This window comes from Aythya ferina, assembly GCF_964211825.1.
Source record: "Aythya ferina genome assembly, chromosome: 6".
NCBI classification, from domain to species: domain Eukaryota; kingdom Metazoa; phylum Chordata; class Aves; order Anseriformes; family Anatidae; genus Aythya; species Aythya ferina.
Window position 1 is genome coordinate 32,397,852 of NC_140303.1, and position 18,648 is coordinate 32,416,499.

The window sequence follows — 18,648 nt, forward strand, 5'->3', positions numbered from 1 at the left end:
CCAGGTTTGTATGGCACTGCTGAAAGGTGTGGCGGTGCCGCTGCAGGGCCTCCCGCTCCTGCTGCTGGGGCTAGGGCAGCTTCGGGGCTGCATGAAGAAAATGCAATCTCTGTTAGATCTGCGTGTGTTAACCTTGTCCGTAGGCTGTAACCCAAAATGCAGCGTGTGTGTTGGTTTGCACACATTAGAATTTGCCTGCGCTGTTCTTTTATAACACTTCTTGCAGCAGCAAAGATTTGTTACTGTGGATTTCATTGACTTTTTTTTTCCACGACTGCCTTGGGAATTTTGTCAGATTTCTTATTTCATCCCAGTAAGTGATGTCCATAGGGTGTTCTGGAAACCAAGTGGGCAAAGGTGTGTAGTTCTCTTCTTCTTGCTCTCCTTGGTCTTATTAAACACATTAAGAATATTTTCCATCTATTAACTTCTGTTAAACCACTGTCACTGGTAGCACCTATGGCAGGACATGGCAGGAGAGGCTTGTGGTTGTCAGTCCTGCCTCAAGTCTGGCTGGCAGCCCGTGGCCAAGGGAATTTTTTCCCCTATGGTTAGCAGTTGCAAAAATAATTCTACTGCTAACATTTATTACGTGAAAATGCACTAAATGATTCCTGCTGATCCCTGAAGAGGGAAGAACAACTTCTGTGACTGAATTTTACTCCTAGTCCTTGATAAACTGAATTACTTCATGTTTCGTAGTGCCATTTCGATTGAGTAGAAATTAGCAACAATACTTGCTTTGTAGTAGGAGGCATTGGTTCACCTCTTTTAAAAGGGCTTTGTATTTTTTAACGAACACTCCTCTCTTCCCACATCAAAAAGACCAATTTTCCCTGTTGTTTTTTTTTTTTTTTTAATCTTTAATACATCTTTAGTATTTCTTGTGTTAAATATTATAACTAAGTTTTTTTTTTTTTTTTTTTTTTTTTTCTTCAATAGGTATACGAAGCTCGGATATGCCGGTAACACTGAACCACAGTTCATTATTCCCTCATGTAAGTATTTGTTACTTGCATGTGAGTGCTCAAGTTACAGATAAAAGTTGGTATGATCCCTTTAAGTTCTGAGCATGTGCTATGTACAAAGGCAGTTAAAACCAAGCAAATAGAAAAGACCTGTGACTGATGACAGGGTGGTTACGTGACTTTTTTTTGCTCTGGATGCTCAGTTTAGAAAGACAGATTCATTAAAATAGCATACTGTGATGGTTTTGATCTCCAAGAAATTAACTTCAGATATTAAGTTATAGCATGGCTATATTTTCTTTTTAGAAGATTCTTCTCCTGATAGTTAATAGATCAGATGAAACTTCAGGTGATCATAAATAGAAAAATAATAATAATAAAAAATACATATGCTTCCCAGGTATTTTTTAGTATTACAGCTTGTGCTACTTATTTTACTTGCAAAACATTAAATTAAGGAACATATGCTTTCAAATGTAAAACTGCTTATTTATTCACTCCCTGCCTTCTGAAATGTTTCTGCCACATGAAGGGATGTGGCTCTTGCCTGGAGAGTGGAGCTCAGTCAACTTCCCTTCATAATACTTCCCTTAGAAATACTTCACCTTCTGCACCATTTGGTGTTTTGTCAGTGTTTGTGTTCATCGGGGCCAAAGTAATCAAGTATTGCATCCTGGTAGAAAGGAGTAATTAGTACACCCAGTTTTCCTTGTAAATACAACAGGAAAAGAGCTAGAAGTAACAATGCTTAATGCTGTAGAAAAGAAGTGGTAGTTCAGGCTCTGTTTTTCTGTTGTTTGTTTTTTTGGGGTACAAAATGTGCGTCAGAAAAGCCATTTTCATGGCAAGCTAATGTTAAATCACTTAATGCATTCTCCTGTTTTTATACATGCAAGAGAATCCTTGCAATCTCTTCTAGATTGACTTCTAATACGTAGTTCTCAATTCATGTGTTTTTCCAAATACCATGTGGTTAACTCTGGCATATAAAATATAACTTACAATTTAATTTAGTCTTTCACATGCAAACTTTATCTTAACATTAGATTTACTGATCGATATGAAAAAACCTCACATTGCTCTTTATGCTTCCTAGCCAAGTTTAATTTAAAAAAATAGACAAATTATTTAATTTCATATAATTAGGGCTTTCGTGCTTTTTTCAGCATATTCAGACTTGGTTTATTTCATTTGAAAATTACTTTCTTGTTACGAAAGCAAAGAGGTATTCTGACACTTGAAACCAAGTCAGTTGTCAGATCATTCAGCAGAGAAATTTATACAACAGGGATATTTTTAAAATAGAAGAGAAGGGGAATATGGGATTTCTTGATAGCTTTTCATATAGGATGTATTTAAAAAGAAGCACTTCAGTCTAAATTCTCCTACAGCTGAAACTGAAAACAGATTATGGTAGTAGTTAGTTTCAAAGTAATATCTTACTAAAAAAAACTGTGGGTCTTTTCAAGGAGTTCTGTATTTTTTTCATAATATTCACAGTTAAGAAATATTTCGGTTTCTCATTTTGATTTCCGGGAATAATTGTTGCATTTGTCAATTCGAAGTTTCTTAAAAAAAAAAAAAAAAAAAGTTTGCTGAGGAACAGGTTGGAGCAGCATTCCTTCTCCCTGGTTCACTTTCTGCTTATCTTACTCACTCCTAGGATTAACAAATTTTTATCTCTCACTCTTTTATATTGTTGTCCTGGCTTAATTCTGGCTTCTGTAGAGATGACAAATGTTTGTGTGAAAAGTGAAATGAAATTATGTTGGGTTAATTCTTTGAAGAGACTTATTGGCTTTTCTCATCTTCTTCTGCCAGCTGATCATTGCTTGATTTTTTCATTCACTCAATCCTGCTTTCCTACATTATATTAAGATAGGAGTCTATTTCTGTAACACAGTAGTTCTCCAGATTTATCTGTTTCAAAATATGATAATTTACATATTAGATGACCTTTTACTTGCTTTTAAAAGAGGAAAAAAGGCCATGGGAGTGGTTAAGCAGAAAAATTGATTTTTTTTTTTTTTTCCTAAAAGCTCTTATTCTCGTGCCAAGCAAACCAAAGCCAAAGCCCTGTGATACTGCTGGAGCGCTGCCCGTCTTCAGCACCGTGGTAGCCGAGCTCTGGTTTTAGCAAGATGAATGTTCCCGTTTGTGTGTTGGGGCTGTAGTTCTTCATTCTGCTTGTTTCCTTCTCCCTGTTTCTGATGTTGGCCACGAGCGCTGACCGCCAGCAGTGTGTGCAGAGCTCTCGTCTCGCTGGCGGCTTACAACAGCATTCAGTCACTTGGACTCAAAGGTTTCTGACTGCTGTGGCAAGTGCTGGTGTCTCACTCGAAACGTCGTGGTGATAACACACATCTGGACGGCAAAACTTCCCCAAAGTCTGCAAGCTGTGTTGCTGACCTGAAAAGTATTTGGCAAGATGCTTCTTCTCATTTGCAGCGAGCACTGGCCTTGCAACATCTCCTTCCGCTCAGCTTCAGCTTCTGCTTCTTACCTACCTCTCTGCTTTTTGGCTTCTAGCCTTTTGCTTCCTCTCCCCTCCTGTAAGCCGCTACAGAAGTTGTGGTATGATTCAGTTTTCCTCTTGAAGAGCTCAAAATAATATCTTCTGCCTTACTCTGTTCAGTCTTTCACAACACTTCTTAGTTTCTGTGGCTGCACAGCTCTTCTGTTGCTGTTTATGGGAAGAGAAGGGAGAAGGATGGGGCCACTACTGAGCTGGTGGTGCTTTAGCCTAGAATGCTGTACGTGTCCAAGCCCTGTGGCTGTGCAGCCCCTTGCCCTGCAGCCTTGAGGCTGCAGCAGCTGTTTTCATGACATTTCTCTTGGTTGTGAGCAAATAGCACTTCCTAGCTGAAGGTGAGGATTAATGACATAATTCTGCATTTGAGCATGCTTTTGGTTCGCAGCCTTTGAATAATAGAGCCTGATATTAATATATTATATGAATTTTTCCACTTGTTTAAGGGCAAGTATTTTAGGGCAATCAGGAAGACTTGAAAAAATACATCAGGTTTTGCTGGCACTGTAACCCTGGTAGCCTGGGGGCTGATGCAAAAGAGGAGGGGAGGGAACATCTGTGTTCCTGTGGTATCTCATCGCTGATCCATCTTTCCTGGATCCTGTGTTTAGCCTTAGTCAGTATTTCTCTAATTTTTTCTTTATTTATGATGAGTAATTATCCTGGAAGGAATAAATTACCAAGATAAAAGCTCTTAACTTTTGCCAGTTATTCCTTGAAGCAAGGGAGAGATTTATAGTCTTAAGTGAAACTCTCCATCCTGTTCTTAATGATAAGATAGGAATAGGATTAAAAGGAAGAAATTAAAGACTACGAAAATCTGTTTTAAAGTGTCTAAAGATGCATGATACAGCCATATAAATTCCTATTCTTTTTGTTTCAAAATATTCCTTTTATTATCTTCCAACTTTCTTTTTTTTTTTTTTTACTGTCTTATGTCCTATCCTTCCTTTTTGTGCATTTCTGCATTTGTGTTTTTAAGTTGCTTTTCAATTCCTTTTGTGTGTACTGTATCTCATTTTCATAATATGTCCAGAAATCAAATTGGAGCAAGTAAAATGAAATATTGATTTATATAATAGCATTGTGTCTTCTGTCTTGCTCTTTGCACAACTCCTACCCCTGCATTCCTTTATTTTGGGTGTTAACAGCTGACTGTGGAGAAACTTAGGCCACTTGTTGAACAAAATGAGATCTTTAGGGATACCCTATCAGACTGATTCTTTTAGTATTTAATCTCCCTGATTGCATGTTGAGCACCCAAAAATTAAATCTGCGTTTAGATCTGTATTGTGTTACTGTGTGAAGCCTAGTTCTGTCTGTCATGGGAACTCAAATTATTTGTTTTATTTAGGTTTTCTGTGTTTATGCCTGAACCGAAGGATGAATACAGTTGGTGTTTTCCTATTTCTGAATGTGGGGTTTCCTTTTGTTTCTTTTGAAGTGCGGGACGTATAACCTACAGCATTATTTATGTTCTTTGTTAAAGGTATTGCTATCAAAGAATCAGCAAAAGTGGTGGATCAAGCACAGAGGAGGGTCTTGAAAGGTGTTGATGATTTAGACTTCTTTATCGGGGATGAAGCAATAGAAAAACCAACTTATGCAACCAAGGTATCAGAGACATTTAAACTAATTTTCCACTGTTCTTTAGGAAAAAAATCATGTACCTGGTAAATAGCTTATGAATGTTTCTTAGATGGCTAATCTTTTTTTATTAACTATTTTAATGGAAGATAAGGTTTGGTATCATATCAGTTTTGCTGATCTTTGGGAGTCTATGGGAATTTTGGGGAAAAAAAAAGTGAATACATGCTTCTTTTTAAATGAAGAGGAGCTGGGAGAGTGGTAAGGGGAGGTAGGATATTATTTCTTGTTCCTTAGTATCTTCCATCAGCCTCTTCAGAATCAGGATACTGGCCTAGGGGGATCCTCTGGTTTACCCTAGTACCATTGTTCTCTGCTAATGAGGAATGCGTAACATGTTGTTTACTGTTCAAGGTCAGAATTCTGAATAGGTGTCAGGTTGGGACAGGGAAGACCTGATGCAAAGTTTTCAAATGTAGATCATATGCTTCTACCACAATTGAAAACAGATTATTATTTTATAATAATAATTATTATTGTTTTTACATTTTCTATAACAGTGGCCCATCCGCCATGGTATAGTTGAAGACTGGGACCTGATGGAGAGGTTTATGGAGCAAGTAATCTTTAAGTATCTAAGGGCAGAACCTGAGGATCATTATTTTCTTTTGGTAAGTAAAACTATGAAGTAGTATATGACTAATCATAATTTAATGCTGGTTCATGGAATAATTCTTAAATATGAATATGCTTAACTTGAAAACTAAAGTGAATACAATTTCTATGATGCTTTCCTGGCTTTGTTTATCACATCCAAGTTCTTTAATTTCCTAAAGATGTTAAAAGCCAGTGTCCGAACTGCAGCATTTTTTCCCTTCTGAATTCTACCCAGTGCACCTCTGCCTCCACCATCTTTTATTACTTATACACTAATTTCAATAATGATGTTTAAATTTGAGGCAAAAAAGTACCTGTGTGTTTTGACTTGGTGAAATTGCATCTGTTTTGTTTTTACAGTACTGTCACCAGTGTGGTGTGTCTAGAGAGTAGAACTTCTGTCTCTTTTCTGTGTGGAATGCAGAAGGATTGATTGTCATATTTGGGTGTATTGAATTTGAGTTGGGATCAAATGTTATTCTGAAGACTCTGCTATTCCTTTGCGTTTCCTTTAAAGCCATCAAAATAAGCAATATGTTTGTGTGGATTTTATAGAGTGATTTGGAATTTTGCATTGGCCATCCTTGTTAAAGGCCATCTAATGCAACCATGTCCTTGAAGCAGGTGTAATCGGATCTGGTTGTTTAGGACTGTCCAGCCAAGCTTTGAATATCTCCAAGGGTTGAGGTGCCAATGGGCACCTCCTCCACTGTTTTACCAACCCTCATGCTACTCTTTTTTTTCCCTATGATAAATAATTGGGCTTTCCCATGTTGCTGTTTGTCTCCATGACTTCTTGTATCACATTCATTAAGTCAGACTCCTTCTTGTCTTTACCCTTATATCGTTAATGCAATAAAAGATAGATACTTCTGAAATACCCTGTGCCACAACTCAAAATGCACTCTTAAAGGAGAGATTTAATAGTATGCATAGTACTTTTATGAAACTTACAGTGTGCTGTTATAGCATCGTACACAGTTGCTAGTTCCTCTGTTAAGTGCGTTTCTACAGCTGATCGTGTATACTCTTGTTTTATAATGATTGCTTCTTGAAGAAAAATTTGTTCAATTAATTGTTTTTTCTTAATTGCTGTGCTTCATGTGGTAAAATGTAGCTATTGACATGTTTAGGTTAATAGTCCTTGATTCTTTGTGAAAGAAAAGTTATAGATGAGCTGACCGAGCCACAGAAGGGACTATTGATGTGAATGCTTAAAAAATAATTATTCTAATGTCTAAACTTATGTTTTTTTCCGTTTTCACTCAGATCGTGTTTTTGCAGTGTGATTTACAAAAAATATATTATTGTCAAGGGAGCTTCTAGATTTTCTTCATTACACCATTGGCATTTAATAGGAGCATTTGCACCTTACTATTTTTACATTCTGTTGTTGTTGAATGGCTCATCTTTCAAAATGTACTTACAGGTGGTTTTTGAAAGACATATTTGATTTCAGTGTAAATAAAATTTTCTTTTTTGTCCCACAGACTGAGCCTCCATTAAATACTCCAGAAAATAGAGAATACACTGCTGAAATCATGTTCGAATCTTTCAATGTTCCAGGGCTATATATTGCTGTTCAGGTAAGAGCAGGACTATTGAAAGTTAGGGCTACAGTTCACAAATTCACTGAGGAAAATTGTATGAGTGATGCTTGGAATACTTTTATGTACTCTACATCACTAGTTCCACTGCTAGATGTCTGCCTAGATAGGTTCCTCCTGTCTGGGTATAGAATGGCACTACAAAGTATAAAATCTTGCTGCATCATAAACAAAAATTGTGATAATTGTGGTAGTAGGCCAAGAACTATACCACTCTTAATATGAAGTAGCAAAAAGGATGTTTGTTTGAACATGCTTAGAAAGCATCAGAAGGCAAAAACTGCATTTATGCAGCCTTTTTTGTTTGTAAACTCTTGGGTATGTATATTATCAAATCAGTTTCTGTGCCATAAATGACCACAAGTTTCTTTTCATTAGCAGCTTTTAAGAGGATATTTCTGTCAATAGTGGAGAAAAAAAACGAAGCAAACTAATGAAACTTTTTTTGTAAGCACGATTTAAGACAAAGGTTTTTCTTGTTTACATGTAGATAAAGTTATTTTAGCATAAGGAGACACTTATTTTGTTCCACTGGACTTCAGTTTTGAGAGCATGACGTACTTCTTGATGACTTCTGTTCATAACTTCTGAAATAGCACAGAATCACATTTCCACTGGAAATTTGTAACTTGGAGATAAGGTGAAAGTACTACTTAATACAACATTTTAAAATACCTAGAATGCTGTTTAGCAGGAGCTCACTAGAAGATGCCCTCAGTTCTTCAAGTTTTTATTTGGTTCTTCCCTCTGCAAACTAAGACCCATCGTTCTTTTATGATTCCTTCAGGGAAAAATCTCTGATTACTTTGCAAGATGGCTTGTGAATTTACTTTTCTCCCAGCCAGTTTACCATGCTATAATAATAAAGTAACTGCGAGAAATACCACATTTTTGACAACGTCATTTTTTTGCCTCCCATTGTGTAGAAAAAGACAAATACCCTTTCATCTTCAGTATGAAAGTTTTTAACCCTGGTTCCTTCATAAAACTTTGTGTTGGTCTTCCCTGTAATATGTTGCTCTCAATTTATCATATTCAGCTTACAATTCAATTTTATTTCTGCTGTTGAGAGAATGCTTAGATGCTAAAGATTTGGATTGGGTAAAAATTGCAGTAGTTGTATACTCATCTAATGGAAATAATGGATTTTATGGCCCTGTCATTTTGTGATGCTCTCCTTAGCCTGCAAAACTGTTGCTTGTTTATAGAAGTAGACTGAATGCTAGTAAGCTCCAGTGGTCTTACTGTCTTTGCTTACAGCACAGGAAATCTTCCTTTCTGTTGCTAGGACATTTGTGTAATAAATGGAATGTATTGTGCATGTTACTGTTTTGTTGGAAGTAGTAGTGGAAGGTGGGATTTGCAATGGATTTATTAAGACGAATTATTAAGATGAATCTTTCATTTGTATTCTTTTACAAGGCTGTCCTTGCCTTAGCTGCATCTTGGACGTCAAGACAAGTAGGAGAACGGACGCTGACCGGCACAGTCATAGACAGTGGCGATGGTGTCACTCATGTCATTCCTGTGGTAAGTGTACATCAACACTATAGAAACAACTTACCTGGAGAACAGTTTGTCCTGCAGCTTCTCTGAAGTCTTCATTCATGCAGACTGAAGTATAGCTAGGATTCTTCAAAAATGTCAGATAATTGCCAGGTTGGTAGGTGTGGGGCTTTTTGTTTACTTGCTAGTGCAGAAACTTTTGGAAGAACGTTTCTGCACCCTGAGTTTGTCAGGGCATATTGTCTTTCAAAGATTTACCCTAAATGAAGATTTGTAAGGCCATGTGAAGTGATCAGTGAAATTTTATGGCTTTATTATATTTCCAGTTTGTGTTGCTAGAAAATGATGCAGAATATTTAAGGGTAGATGCAGCATTGTTTACAGTTTTTTCTCAATCTGTGCTTAATGTCCACTAGTATACTAGTGCATCAGTGATACAAGCAAAAACAGAAGTTCCAACCTGACTAAAAATCAAAGGTTAGTTAATGTTGAATATCTGTTCCCTTATATTATTTTTAAAAGCAAAAGCTGGTATGATCATATATTTTATTAAATAATTAACGCTTATAACTACAGTTTCTTAACTGTCAAATTGCTATGTTCACAGTGGGCATGTATTTCCTTTTACAAAGCTACGTACTTAAAATTGGAGCATTCAGTAGTGTTCTTTATTTCAAATGGCAGCTAACATGGTTCTGCCCCTTTCCCGTTGAGGAAATAAATGTATGTCTAGGCACCATAACTTTTTTTTTTTTTTTTTTTTTTTGAAAAAATTTAGATTACAATTTTTACAGACCAAAATCTATATAAAGCTTTATCCTGCCACACTAACCTCAGGTGTTATTTTATTGGTTATACCAGACAGTAGCATTGTTTGTGAGCAAAACTATGCTGTAATGTAGAAATTTCTTATTAATCTTGGTGGAATATAGCGGCAATTATTTGTTCAGACTGTTCATGAGATGGCATATTCTTAATAAGGCTTGACAAAACAGTTGGGATTTCAAACCTTGTTTAGCTAAGCTATTTTCTAATTGCACTTAGTAGTGCAAATTGCTTTTTAAAATGGTTTCAATATCTTGTGCTTTTTAAAATGTTTTTGGTTTCTGCATTTAGACCAGATATTTTAAATGCCCCAATACTGTCCCCCGGTATGAATATGATTTGTAAGGGTAGGCTGATGGGTGAATGTATCCCAGCCTCACTTCCTAAGCCATCTCAGTTAATGTGCTGAAATGATTCATTTTCTCCCTGCTTTCAGAAAATTAATTTTGGTTCATGTGGATTGTAACATGGCTGTGACTGTAGAGTCAAATTGTTTATTTTAAAATGTTGTACAGTACAAGGTACCTTGATCTTTTTGGTAAGAGTAACCTCATTTTAAAGAGAGAATGAAGGCCAAGGAATAGCAAGTATAGCAACTGTCTGCCTTATATGTTAGTGGCCTTCCTGTTCCTCTGAACCTTGTAGTAATTGGGAATCAAACACAAAGCAAAACACTGCAAAAGTAAAATAGTGCAACTGAAGAAGTGTACTTCTGGTAATTAAGAGCTGGTCTTAAAATGCTTCAGTTTTGCAATCACAGGTAGCGAATTGGTGTTTAGACTCTCTTTCTGTCTCCATTCTAAGCTTTGTTGAATTCTTGTAAATGTCTTTCTTTCATTTTTATTTATAGGCTGAAGGATACGTGATTGGCAGCTGTATCAAACACATTCCAATTGCAGGGCGAGATATAACATACTTCATTCAGCAGCTGCTGAGAGAACGAGAAGTAGGAATTCCTCCTGAACAATCCTTGGAAACAGCTAAAGCAGTGAAGGTAATGTGAACATTGTAAATGTTTGGGTTGTTTGAGAACAGAGTTCAATATACGTTTTAAAAATACATTATCTCAGTCATTGTCTTCTAAATAATGTTGCTCTGTTTGTAAATATTAAAATGTCTAAGCATTAAATACATTGCATTTAAGATGTATTGTTGGGTTGTCCGCACTTTGGCCTAGAATTTCAATCTTCATTTGTCCCTCCCCTTTATTATTTAGTAGAAAATGTTCTTGGTGGGATGTGTAATGTAAAGAGCTGTAATCACTCATTCAGAAAGAATGTTGATATATTTTTTTACAGTACAGAGCTATTTTGAAAGACACTCAGCTTAAAGTATGCTTTAACAGTGTTTCTATGGCAGTTCTTCAGTATACTTTAGAACTCATTTCTCATTGCTATAGAAGTTTAGAGGGAAAAACAGAAGAAAAGTAATTTAACCCAGCAAGATGTGCTGCTTTCAGTGCTGCACAGAAATGATTTCTAGTAGCAGAGCTTTTACTGTATGCAGTAAACATCAGTTCAGCTGTTTTTGAGGAAGATTATTTGCCAGTTTCAAACTCTTATTCTTAAAGGTTCAAATCACTATACTTTTACAAAGTTGATACCATGTTTTCTGCTCTATGTAACAAGATACTTACAACTGTATGTATTTAATTTTCAGGAACGTTTTAGTTATGTTTGCCCTGACTTAGTAAAAGAGTTTAACAAGTATGACACAGATGGTACAAAGTGGATTAAACAGTATACTGGAATTAATGCTATCTCAAAGAAAGAATTTACCATAGATGTTGGTTATGAGAGATTCCTGGGGCCAGAGATTTTCTTCCATCCTGAGGTAAGTTGATTTTGAATTGTCTTCACCTTTTGTTTTAGGTACATTTTAGATGGTGTCCTACAAATAGTATTTGTAAATTATTGAAGTGGTAATTCCAACTAAGGTTTCTGCATTGGTAAATTGATATCAGCTATTTTAAGTTCTCTTTCCAGTGTAGGGAAAAATTAACTGGAAATAAATCTTTGTTTTTCTTTTCCTTGAATTCCTCTCTATGTTCTCCTGTGAAAGCTTTTGTTTCATGTTAGGGTGTTTTGCTTCAGCTCTCAGCATCTGAGAAGGTCATGTATTCTTTGACCCATTGTGGTTAACAAAAGCTGTATAGGAGAATAGCAAAATAGATAGTTTAGGTTTACTGTTCTTTCCAAACTTTTATAAATGTCAGTAAATATAGCTAAGTAATATATTCCATTAGCTTTTTCACTTTCACTGTATCCCTAGTATAATGGGATGGTTCTTTATTTTCCCCTTTCTATTTTTAGCCCCTTTTTCTTTGCAGTATATGGTCCTGCATGTTGACTTACTGTTTTTTTATTCTTGCTTGTAGTTTGCTAATCCTGACTTTACACAACCAATCTCAGAAGTAGTAGATGAAGTTATTCAGAATTGTCCCATTGATGTTAGGCGTCCTCTCTATAAGGTATGTAGCTAAAATGTTTTTTAATACTTGTTTTAGAAGGATTGTGGTTTATATTGAAATATGTATTGGCAACACGGTTTGGAAAAAAAAAAAAAGCAATTTCAAAAGCAGAAACCTTTTCTGGAAGAGTGTCCAACATGCAGAAAGCTTTATATTTACTTTTGAGTAATGAGACATCCCATTCTGAAAAGTTATATGTAAAGGAAAGAAATAAGGAAAGTGTAAATCTAAGTGAAAGAAGTGAGACACACTAAGATATAAATGAATTTTAAAGCATAGTCAGTTTTAATATCACAGCCTCTTTGAATTCATATTCTGTTGTGTATAAGTGTTAAACAACTTAAAACAGGGTAATAGCATACCTGTTAACTGTGTTTAAAAAAAAAAAAAAAAAAAGGAGTAGATTAATTAAAAAATTAACTGTAGGTCTTCACCTTTATTTTTTTTATTTCCTTAAACAGAATATTGTCCTCTCTGGAGGTTCAACCATGTTCAGGGACTTTGGTCGCCGTTTGCAGCGAGACTTGAAGAGGACAGTTGATGCAAGACTGAAACTTAGTGAAGAACTTAGTGGTGGCAGACTGAAGGTTAATTCTTGTAGCCAATGCATTTAACTAGCAGCTTTCTATCCCTTGTTACCTGGAAAATGCAAAAATAACATACTGGAACAACAGTCTTGTTTGAAATTTTCTCACCTTCATTTAAGGTTCTTCTACAGGCTTTTCAGAGATTGATATATTGTAGAGAGTTAAAGACTGTTTCTGGGGGCCATTTGTATAACATTGTAGGAAGCTACAGTACTGTTTTGTATTTCAAAACAGTATTTTGTATTTCATAAAGACACTAAAAGGTGTGGCACAGGCTCAGTGCAAAGCCACTAGTAGCAGTAGTAGCTAAAGGACTAGAGTATTTGCCCTTTAAAAAAGCTGAGAGAGGTGGCTTATTTGGAGAAGTCAAATCTTTGTGGGGTCCTAATAGCAGCCCCCTTGGAACCTGTGTGGAGGCTATCAAGGTGCAACCAGGCCCTTGACAGTGCTGCATGGTGACCACGTGAAGGACAGCAGAGTCTGAGCTTGGATGTAAGGAAAATCTCCTTGGGGATAATTGGGTGTTGGATGGGTAACTGCACAGAGAGGTTGTGTGGTCACTATCCTTTGAAGATTCGGTTGGATAAAATTCTGAATAATTTCCTTTGACCTCCAGGAGATTGAACTAGAGACACTGAGTTCTGTTCCCATCTGAATTATCCTATGATACTCTGAAATGAATTAATATTCTCACTGAACTGCATGTTCTTTAGTTTACATGCATTCTACTTCTTACCTCTGATCTTATTTTTGCATTTTTTTCTGTTGACTCTGAATACATAAAAGATATTAGCAGGTTAGAATATTTTTTAAGTCAATAATGAAGTGATTTTCTCACTTAATTTTTAGTAGTAATGTAGCTAGACAAGCTCGAACAATACTTAAAAAAAAAAAAAAAAATGCTTTTTCGTAATATGCCATGGAGGCAACTCTGAAGTTTGTTATAAACAGTTCCTTAGCTCAAGTAACTCAGGTTATTCTCAGTTCTCTTTGTGAGACAGACCTTTATGTTATAGGTTGGAAAAGCACAGCTGTGCATTGATCATAGCTAAATTTTTGATCGATCTGCAACTAATGCTTTGTTAAAATAATGACACAAAATTTAAAAACTAAGTTTCAGAAGCCTTCTTTGAAAAGGGATAAGTAGTACGGATCTATTCTTGCAATTGCATAGCTATTCCCTGAAGGAAATTAAACAGAAAATTGAAGGTGGATAATCTGAGAGGAACGAGGGTGGTAGAGCTGTTGAGAAAATTGGCATGAATGCAAATACCTTAAAATATCTGAAAAGTAGATAGCTCTTGCTAATAAACAAACACTTATTTCTTAGTCTGGGTTGTACAAATGAAAATCTGATAGTATAATTGTGTGTTTACATACCAACCATTTAAGAAAAACTATTTTGTGATTAGTAAGCTTGGAATATAGTCCTTTAAATGATTTTTTTTTTTAACTAACAAAAGCAAATGTTAATATATTCCTTTTTTTTTTTTTTTAAATTATTTTATAGCCTAAGCCCATTGATGTACAAGTCATTACACACCATATGCAAAGATACGCTGTTTGGTTTGGAGGATCAATGCTGGCTTCCACAGTAAGTTAGCTATAAAGCTAAACGTGTTTTAGGCCTGGATATGTTTTTGGGTTTCTCATCTACCATGTAGTTCATATCGAATGCAATTGGGGGATTTCTGATAGTTTTTAGGTAAGAAACACTACACTCTCCCTCAAAGATTTTGTATTGGATTTGGAAATTCTAAAAGAGCAAATGAAAGCTGAATTACTTCTGTGTTTTTTTTTTTATAGTACGTTTTGGTTTGGTGTGATGAATAGTACTTACTTTAGGTCTTCCAAATGATCTGTATTTGCTTTTTCCCATTTGCTATGTAAATTATAGTGTTGTTGACTATTTTTTTCTCTTCCTCTTTACAGCCTGAATTCTACCAAGTATGCCATACCAAAAAAGATTATGAAGAAATTGGTCCTAGCATCTGTCGTCACAACCCAGTGTTTGGAGTCATGTCTTAAAGCTGACCTTGCAGGGGTCAGGGATAGGGAGGTGGGGAGGAGTTTTTCTGATCACTCGTTTGTCTGATGGCTGGTATTAAGATAACAAACATGCCTTGACAATAAGAAAAAGACCAAACGCAATTAAACAGGATTACTTTAAGTGTCTGAACATGCGGATGTAGTGGAAAGCCAAAATGATCACGTTTTTTCTTTAGATTATTTGACTTGTGCGTAACAAACAAAGTGGGTTTTAGTTCTTTCTGTGCCCTGATATTTTGTATATTAAAGAATTATCCAAGATTTGGTGGGATTTGACGGTGTGTAGATAGTCAGCTCTCTAATGCTTCAGTTGTACCCTTTTATGGGTACAACGCAGGAGCTTGTTTATATTTCTTACTTTTTTTATACTTTGAGGAAAAATATGAATTAAAGAAACTGTAATATTTGAGAAAAAAACTACCAGTGACCATCTTTAAAGTAAATTAAAGAAAAGTCATTAAGACTCATGCAACTAGTTCTTGAAAATCATGACCAGTCTAAATCCTGTTCCACACGATGCGAGTGCTTTTGGAACTAAGAAGCTAGTATCTTGGATTAACTGATGCCTGCTAGTGCTTTCTGATTACTCGGTGCATTTTCATTCTATCTCTTGCTTTAAAAAAAAAAAAAAAAAGACAAGACTGTTGGACCAGTATTGCAGTTCTGTAGTGTCATTTCTAATTAAAACCAAATAATCAGGTTATCAAAATTGGTGTATTTAAAGCCTAACACCATTCCAATAAAGGCACAAAATTTCTTTTTATGTTTGTGTCAGACTTGTTCATATCATTACATGGGAAGTTGTGAGCATGGGTTCCTACATATCCGCTGTTGTTTTTAATGAGTAAGATTGGCTTGTAAGATAGAGATCACTATGTGCATTGTATAAGCTGAAGTGTGAGCTTCTTAGAACTACAGTTTATATGTTCATCTAGATAGCACTGATCTATATAAACCTAACATCCATCTGCATTGTTAGGTTTGTTCATCTACTTCATTCTGTAACTGTTTTTTTTCCCATTTTCTTTCAAGTGGTGGCATACAGGAGACAGCTCTGCGTTTTAAATCTCTGGTTTTTCTGCAAGAAAATACCATGTAGATAAAAAGTGAAGTGAAAACGATCTCTTTCTCATTCTTTCTAGGAAGAAAGCTTCATACTTGCAATTTCTATTAATACTTGATGATAGAAAACACCGATTCAGACACTTCTGAACTCACAAATGTAGTTAAGACTGTTCATGTAGAAGACCACAAGAGGGAGATCTCTTGGTTTCTTCTACAGAATTCATTATTCCTCGAGTTCTCTTTTTAGAGAGAAGCTCTTCAATTGCCAGAGCTTTCAGTTACTTCAGAGCATGATAAACGAGCCTCCAAAACAAAGCTATATATGGAAAGCTGGAAAGCTATTTTTACAGTAAACATTACAAAACTTGATGTACTGGAATTGAAGAGAACCTTGGTGCAAACAGGAAAAAAAAAGAAAGTTAAATAATGGTATTACAAAGCTATTATTAACCTCTCCTGATCAATGATACAATTTTTGTATACCTGGCTTTGAAAGGTTGTCCATATAGTGACCTTTTGAGTAACTGCTGACTAATTCATATGGTAAGACACACAGACAAATATATGTAAAATAGAGATTAATTTAAGCTGTGCTTTTCCAACAGTCACCTAGTTCAACTGTATCATGCTTTAGTGACTGGATTTCCTGATACACGGCAATGGCCTGAAGATAGGGCAACTTTTTAAGACAGACCCAATTTCCAGGGAAACAAATTTACTTTGAAGATTTATTCCTGAAACACAGACACGTAGATTCATCTTTATATACGGATAAAGTTGCCTCGCAATCTTGACAGGTAGGGGAACAGTCTCCTCCAGTAATTCCCACAGGTGTGTATGTGGGGGCCCTGTATTTTGTGGCTGGAAACCAACATGACTGACAACTGGACCACACTGAGTTACGCTGGAAGAGAAGAGGTGCCACTTGCATGCCTTCATGCAGGCGTGCTACCCGTGCACTGGAGAACAAAACCGTCGTGCCAAGCCTAGCTACTGGTTCTGTCAGTGCTGTGCTAGCTGCTGCAGGTCTTCCCTGCTGGTGGCAGAGCACATCTGGGTACTTCAGGGAGCTCCACGCATGGTGGGCTGCAGAACTGAACCGGTCCTTGGGGGATGCCCGCAGCTTGGAATTTGGACATGACTGGTCACAAGGAGAAGGCAATTCTGTAATGTGGTTTGGCAGCTAGGCTCTTGCACGAGAGGGGAGGGGGGAAACGAGAGACCAGGCTGCCCCAGAAGGGGATGGTGATTTGCAGCCTGACACTGTCAGGCAGTTCTCTTGGGCTGGGATTTCAGGAATGCCTGCTCCCCAGTGGCAGGGAGCACTCTAGAGCTGGATTTCGTGTCTGACTCAATAATAACTGCATTGACAAACAGCGCTTGTGTTAAGGAAACAAGCCAGATCATACGGGAGCTCTTTGACAGGAGAGAATTGACATTTGAGCCTGGAAGCTGTCAGGCTGAGAGCAGGAGTTGCTGCCAAGTGTAAAATGGGTGGATTTTTGCCTTACAGCTGTTTTTTCGATGAGGGTACTGCTACAGGTACTACTGAGTTCTTAATCATGGGTTTTGATACATGCAGGAGTAATCTTTTCCTAATCTGAGGGATGCCTCCTGCCTGCAGTGAATGAAAACTGCTGGAGCAGTGCAGGACAGCGTGGCTTTGGGCAGCCCCTGCCAAGCTCTGGATCCTTGGCACAGAGGTAGATCCCGTGCTCCGACAAGAAGCTGCATGGTCTCAGCATCACTTTGCTGTGGCCGATGGACCTCAGCTCCCAGGGAGCAGGTACCGTGTATGTCCAAGTGCAGCTGTTCAGCCCGTGTGCTGTGTGCTTCTCAGGTGGGACACCCCAATGTGTGTTCATCTTCTCTTGGCTTCAAGAGAGATGCTCCAAGCTTGTTTAGTCACTTGCGGAAGAGAAAGGAGGGGGAAGTACTCTTGTCCTTATACAATGCATTTTCTTGTAGCTGTAGTTGAAAATAATGTTAAGCTTACCATAAAATGAAACAAGTGAGAGACTTTCATAATGTATTTTGTATTTTTTATACCCTAGAGATCATGGAGAAGGCATGGAGGCATTGCTACCTTCTTGTGCACTGGGGAACTAGAAAACCATGAGCAACTTCTCATTAATGACTTGGATTGAACAAAGAGTCATGAAAACTTAAACACCCAGGTGTAATATTCAATTACAGTCTTCTATGTTGGGGATAACTTGGGAAATGGCTTACATCACTCCTCTGTGCCTGTAAAGCTGGATCCAAGTCCAGGCTGCCATTTTGGTGCTGCACACATAAAACACGCCCTGCCAAGGTGATACCAGAAAACCCTCTGCTTTTTAATTGTACCCACTGCTGCTGTTCTGTGCTGGGTTGAATATAAAGCATCCAAAAGATTAATTGCAAGGGCAGGCGTTTTTTAAAAAAACAAAAATGAACAGTGTTTTTCTTCTAAAACTTGTTGTCAGGAGAGGTTATATAAGAAGGCAATTAAAAACTTGCACCCCTGTACAAATTAAGCTCTTTTTTTTTTTTTTTTTTTTTTTTTTTTCCCTTGGTTTCAAAGTCCTGTTGTGCTGGTAATTAGCAGGTAGCTCAGCCCTCACCTCCACCTCCCTGTGCAGCCCCACAGGCAGGGGTACTGCTGGCGCAGTGAATGACCAAAATGCACACAGCTGAATGGATCAGAGAAGAAATACAAGGCAGCAAATGTGGGTCATGCTTGCTGTATAGTGGAGAGTTTAACAGGATTCATGTTTACAGTGCATCATAAAGACAAATCATAATTTTATTGTCT

At 36.9% G+C, this 18,648-nt stretch overlaps 1 protein-coding gene across 3 annotated transcripts in view; it reads left to right on the plus strand.

The window, feature by feature from the left end:
• The window catches only part of ACTR3 (actin related protein 3), a 31,753-nt gene extending 13,879 nt beyond the window's left edge, over positions 1 to 17,874 (plus strand). The window contains exons 2-13 of one of the 3 annotated variants that reach the window (XM_084523657.1): positions 943 to 998; positions 4,988 to 5,112; positions 5,646 to 5,756; positions 7,233 to 7,328; positions 8,772 to 8,879; positions 10,531 to 10,674; positions 11,340 to 11,513; positions 12,058 to 12,150; positions 12,612 to 12,737; positions 14,248 to 14,331; positions 14,670 to 14,796; positions 15,819 to 17,874. In XM_084523657.1, the coding sequence (XP_084379783.1) occupies positions 943 to 998; positions 4,988 to 5,112; positions 5,646 to 5,756; positions 7,233 to 7,328; positions 8,772 to 8,879; positions 10,531 to 10,674; positions 11,340 to 11,513; positions 12,058 to 12,150; positions 12,612 to 12,737; positions 14,248 to 14,331; positions 14,670 to 14,765 (1,213 nt within the window). In that variant the 3' untranslated portion in view covers positions 14,766 to 14,796; positions 15,819 to 17,874. Of the gene's footprint in view, positions 1 to 942; positions 1,020 to 4,963; positions 5,113 to 5,645; positions 5,757 to 7,232; positions 7,329 to 8,771; positions 8,880 to 10,530; positions 10,675 to 11,339; positions 11,514 to 12,057; positions 12,151 to 12,611; positions 12,738 to 14,247; positions 14,332 to 14,669; positions 15,550 to 15,818 lie in introns of those variants that run through there. The other 2 variants (XM_084523656.1, XM_084523655.1) reach the window with 2 other exon arrangements.
• Positions 17,875 to 18,648: the final 774 nt, after the last annotated feature.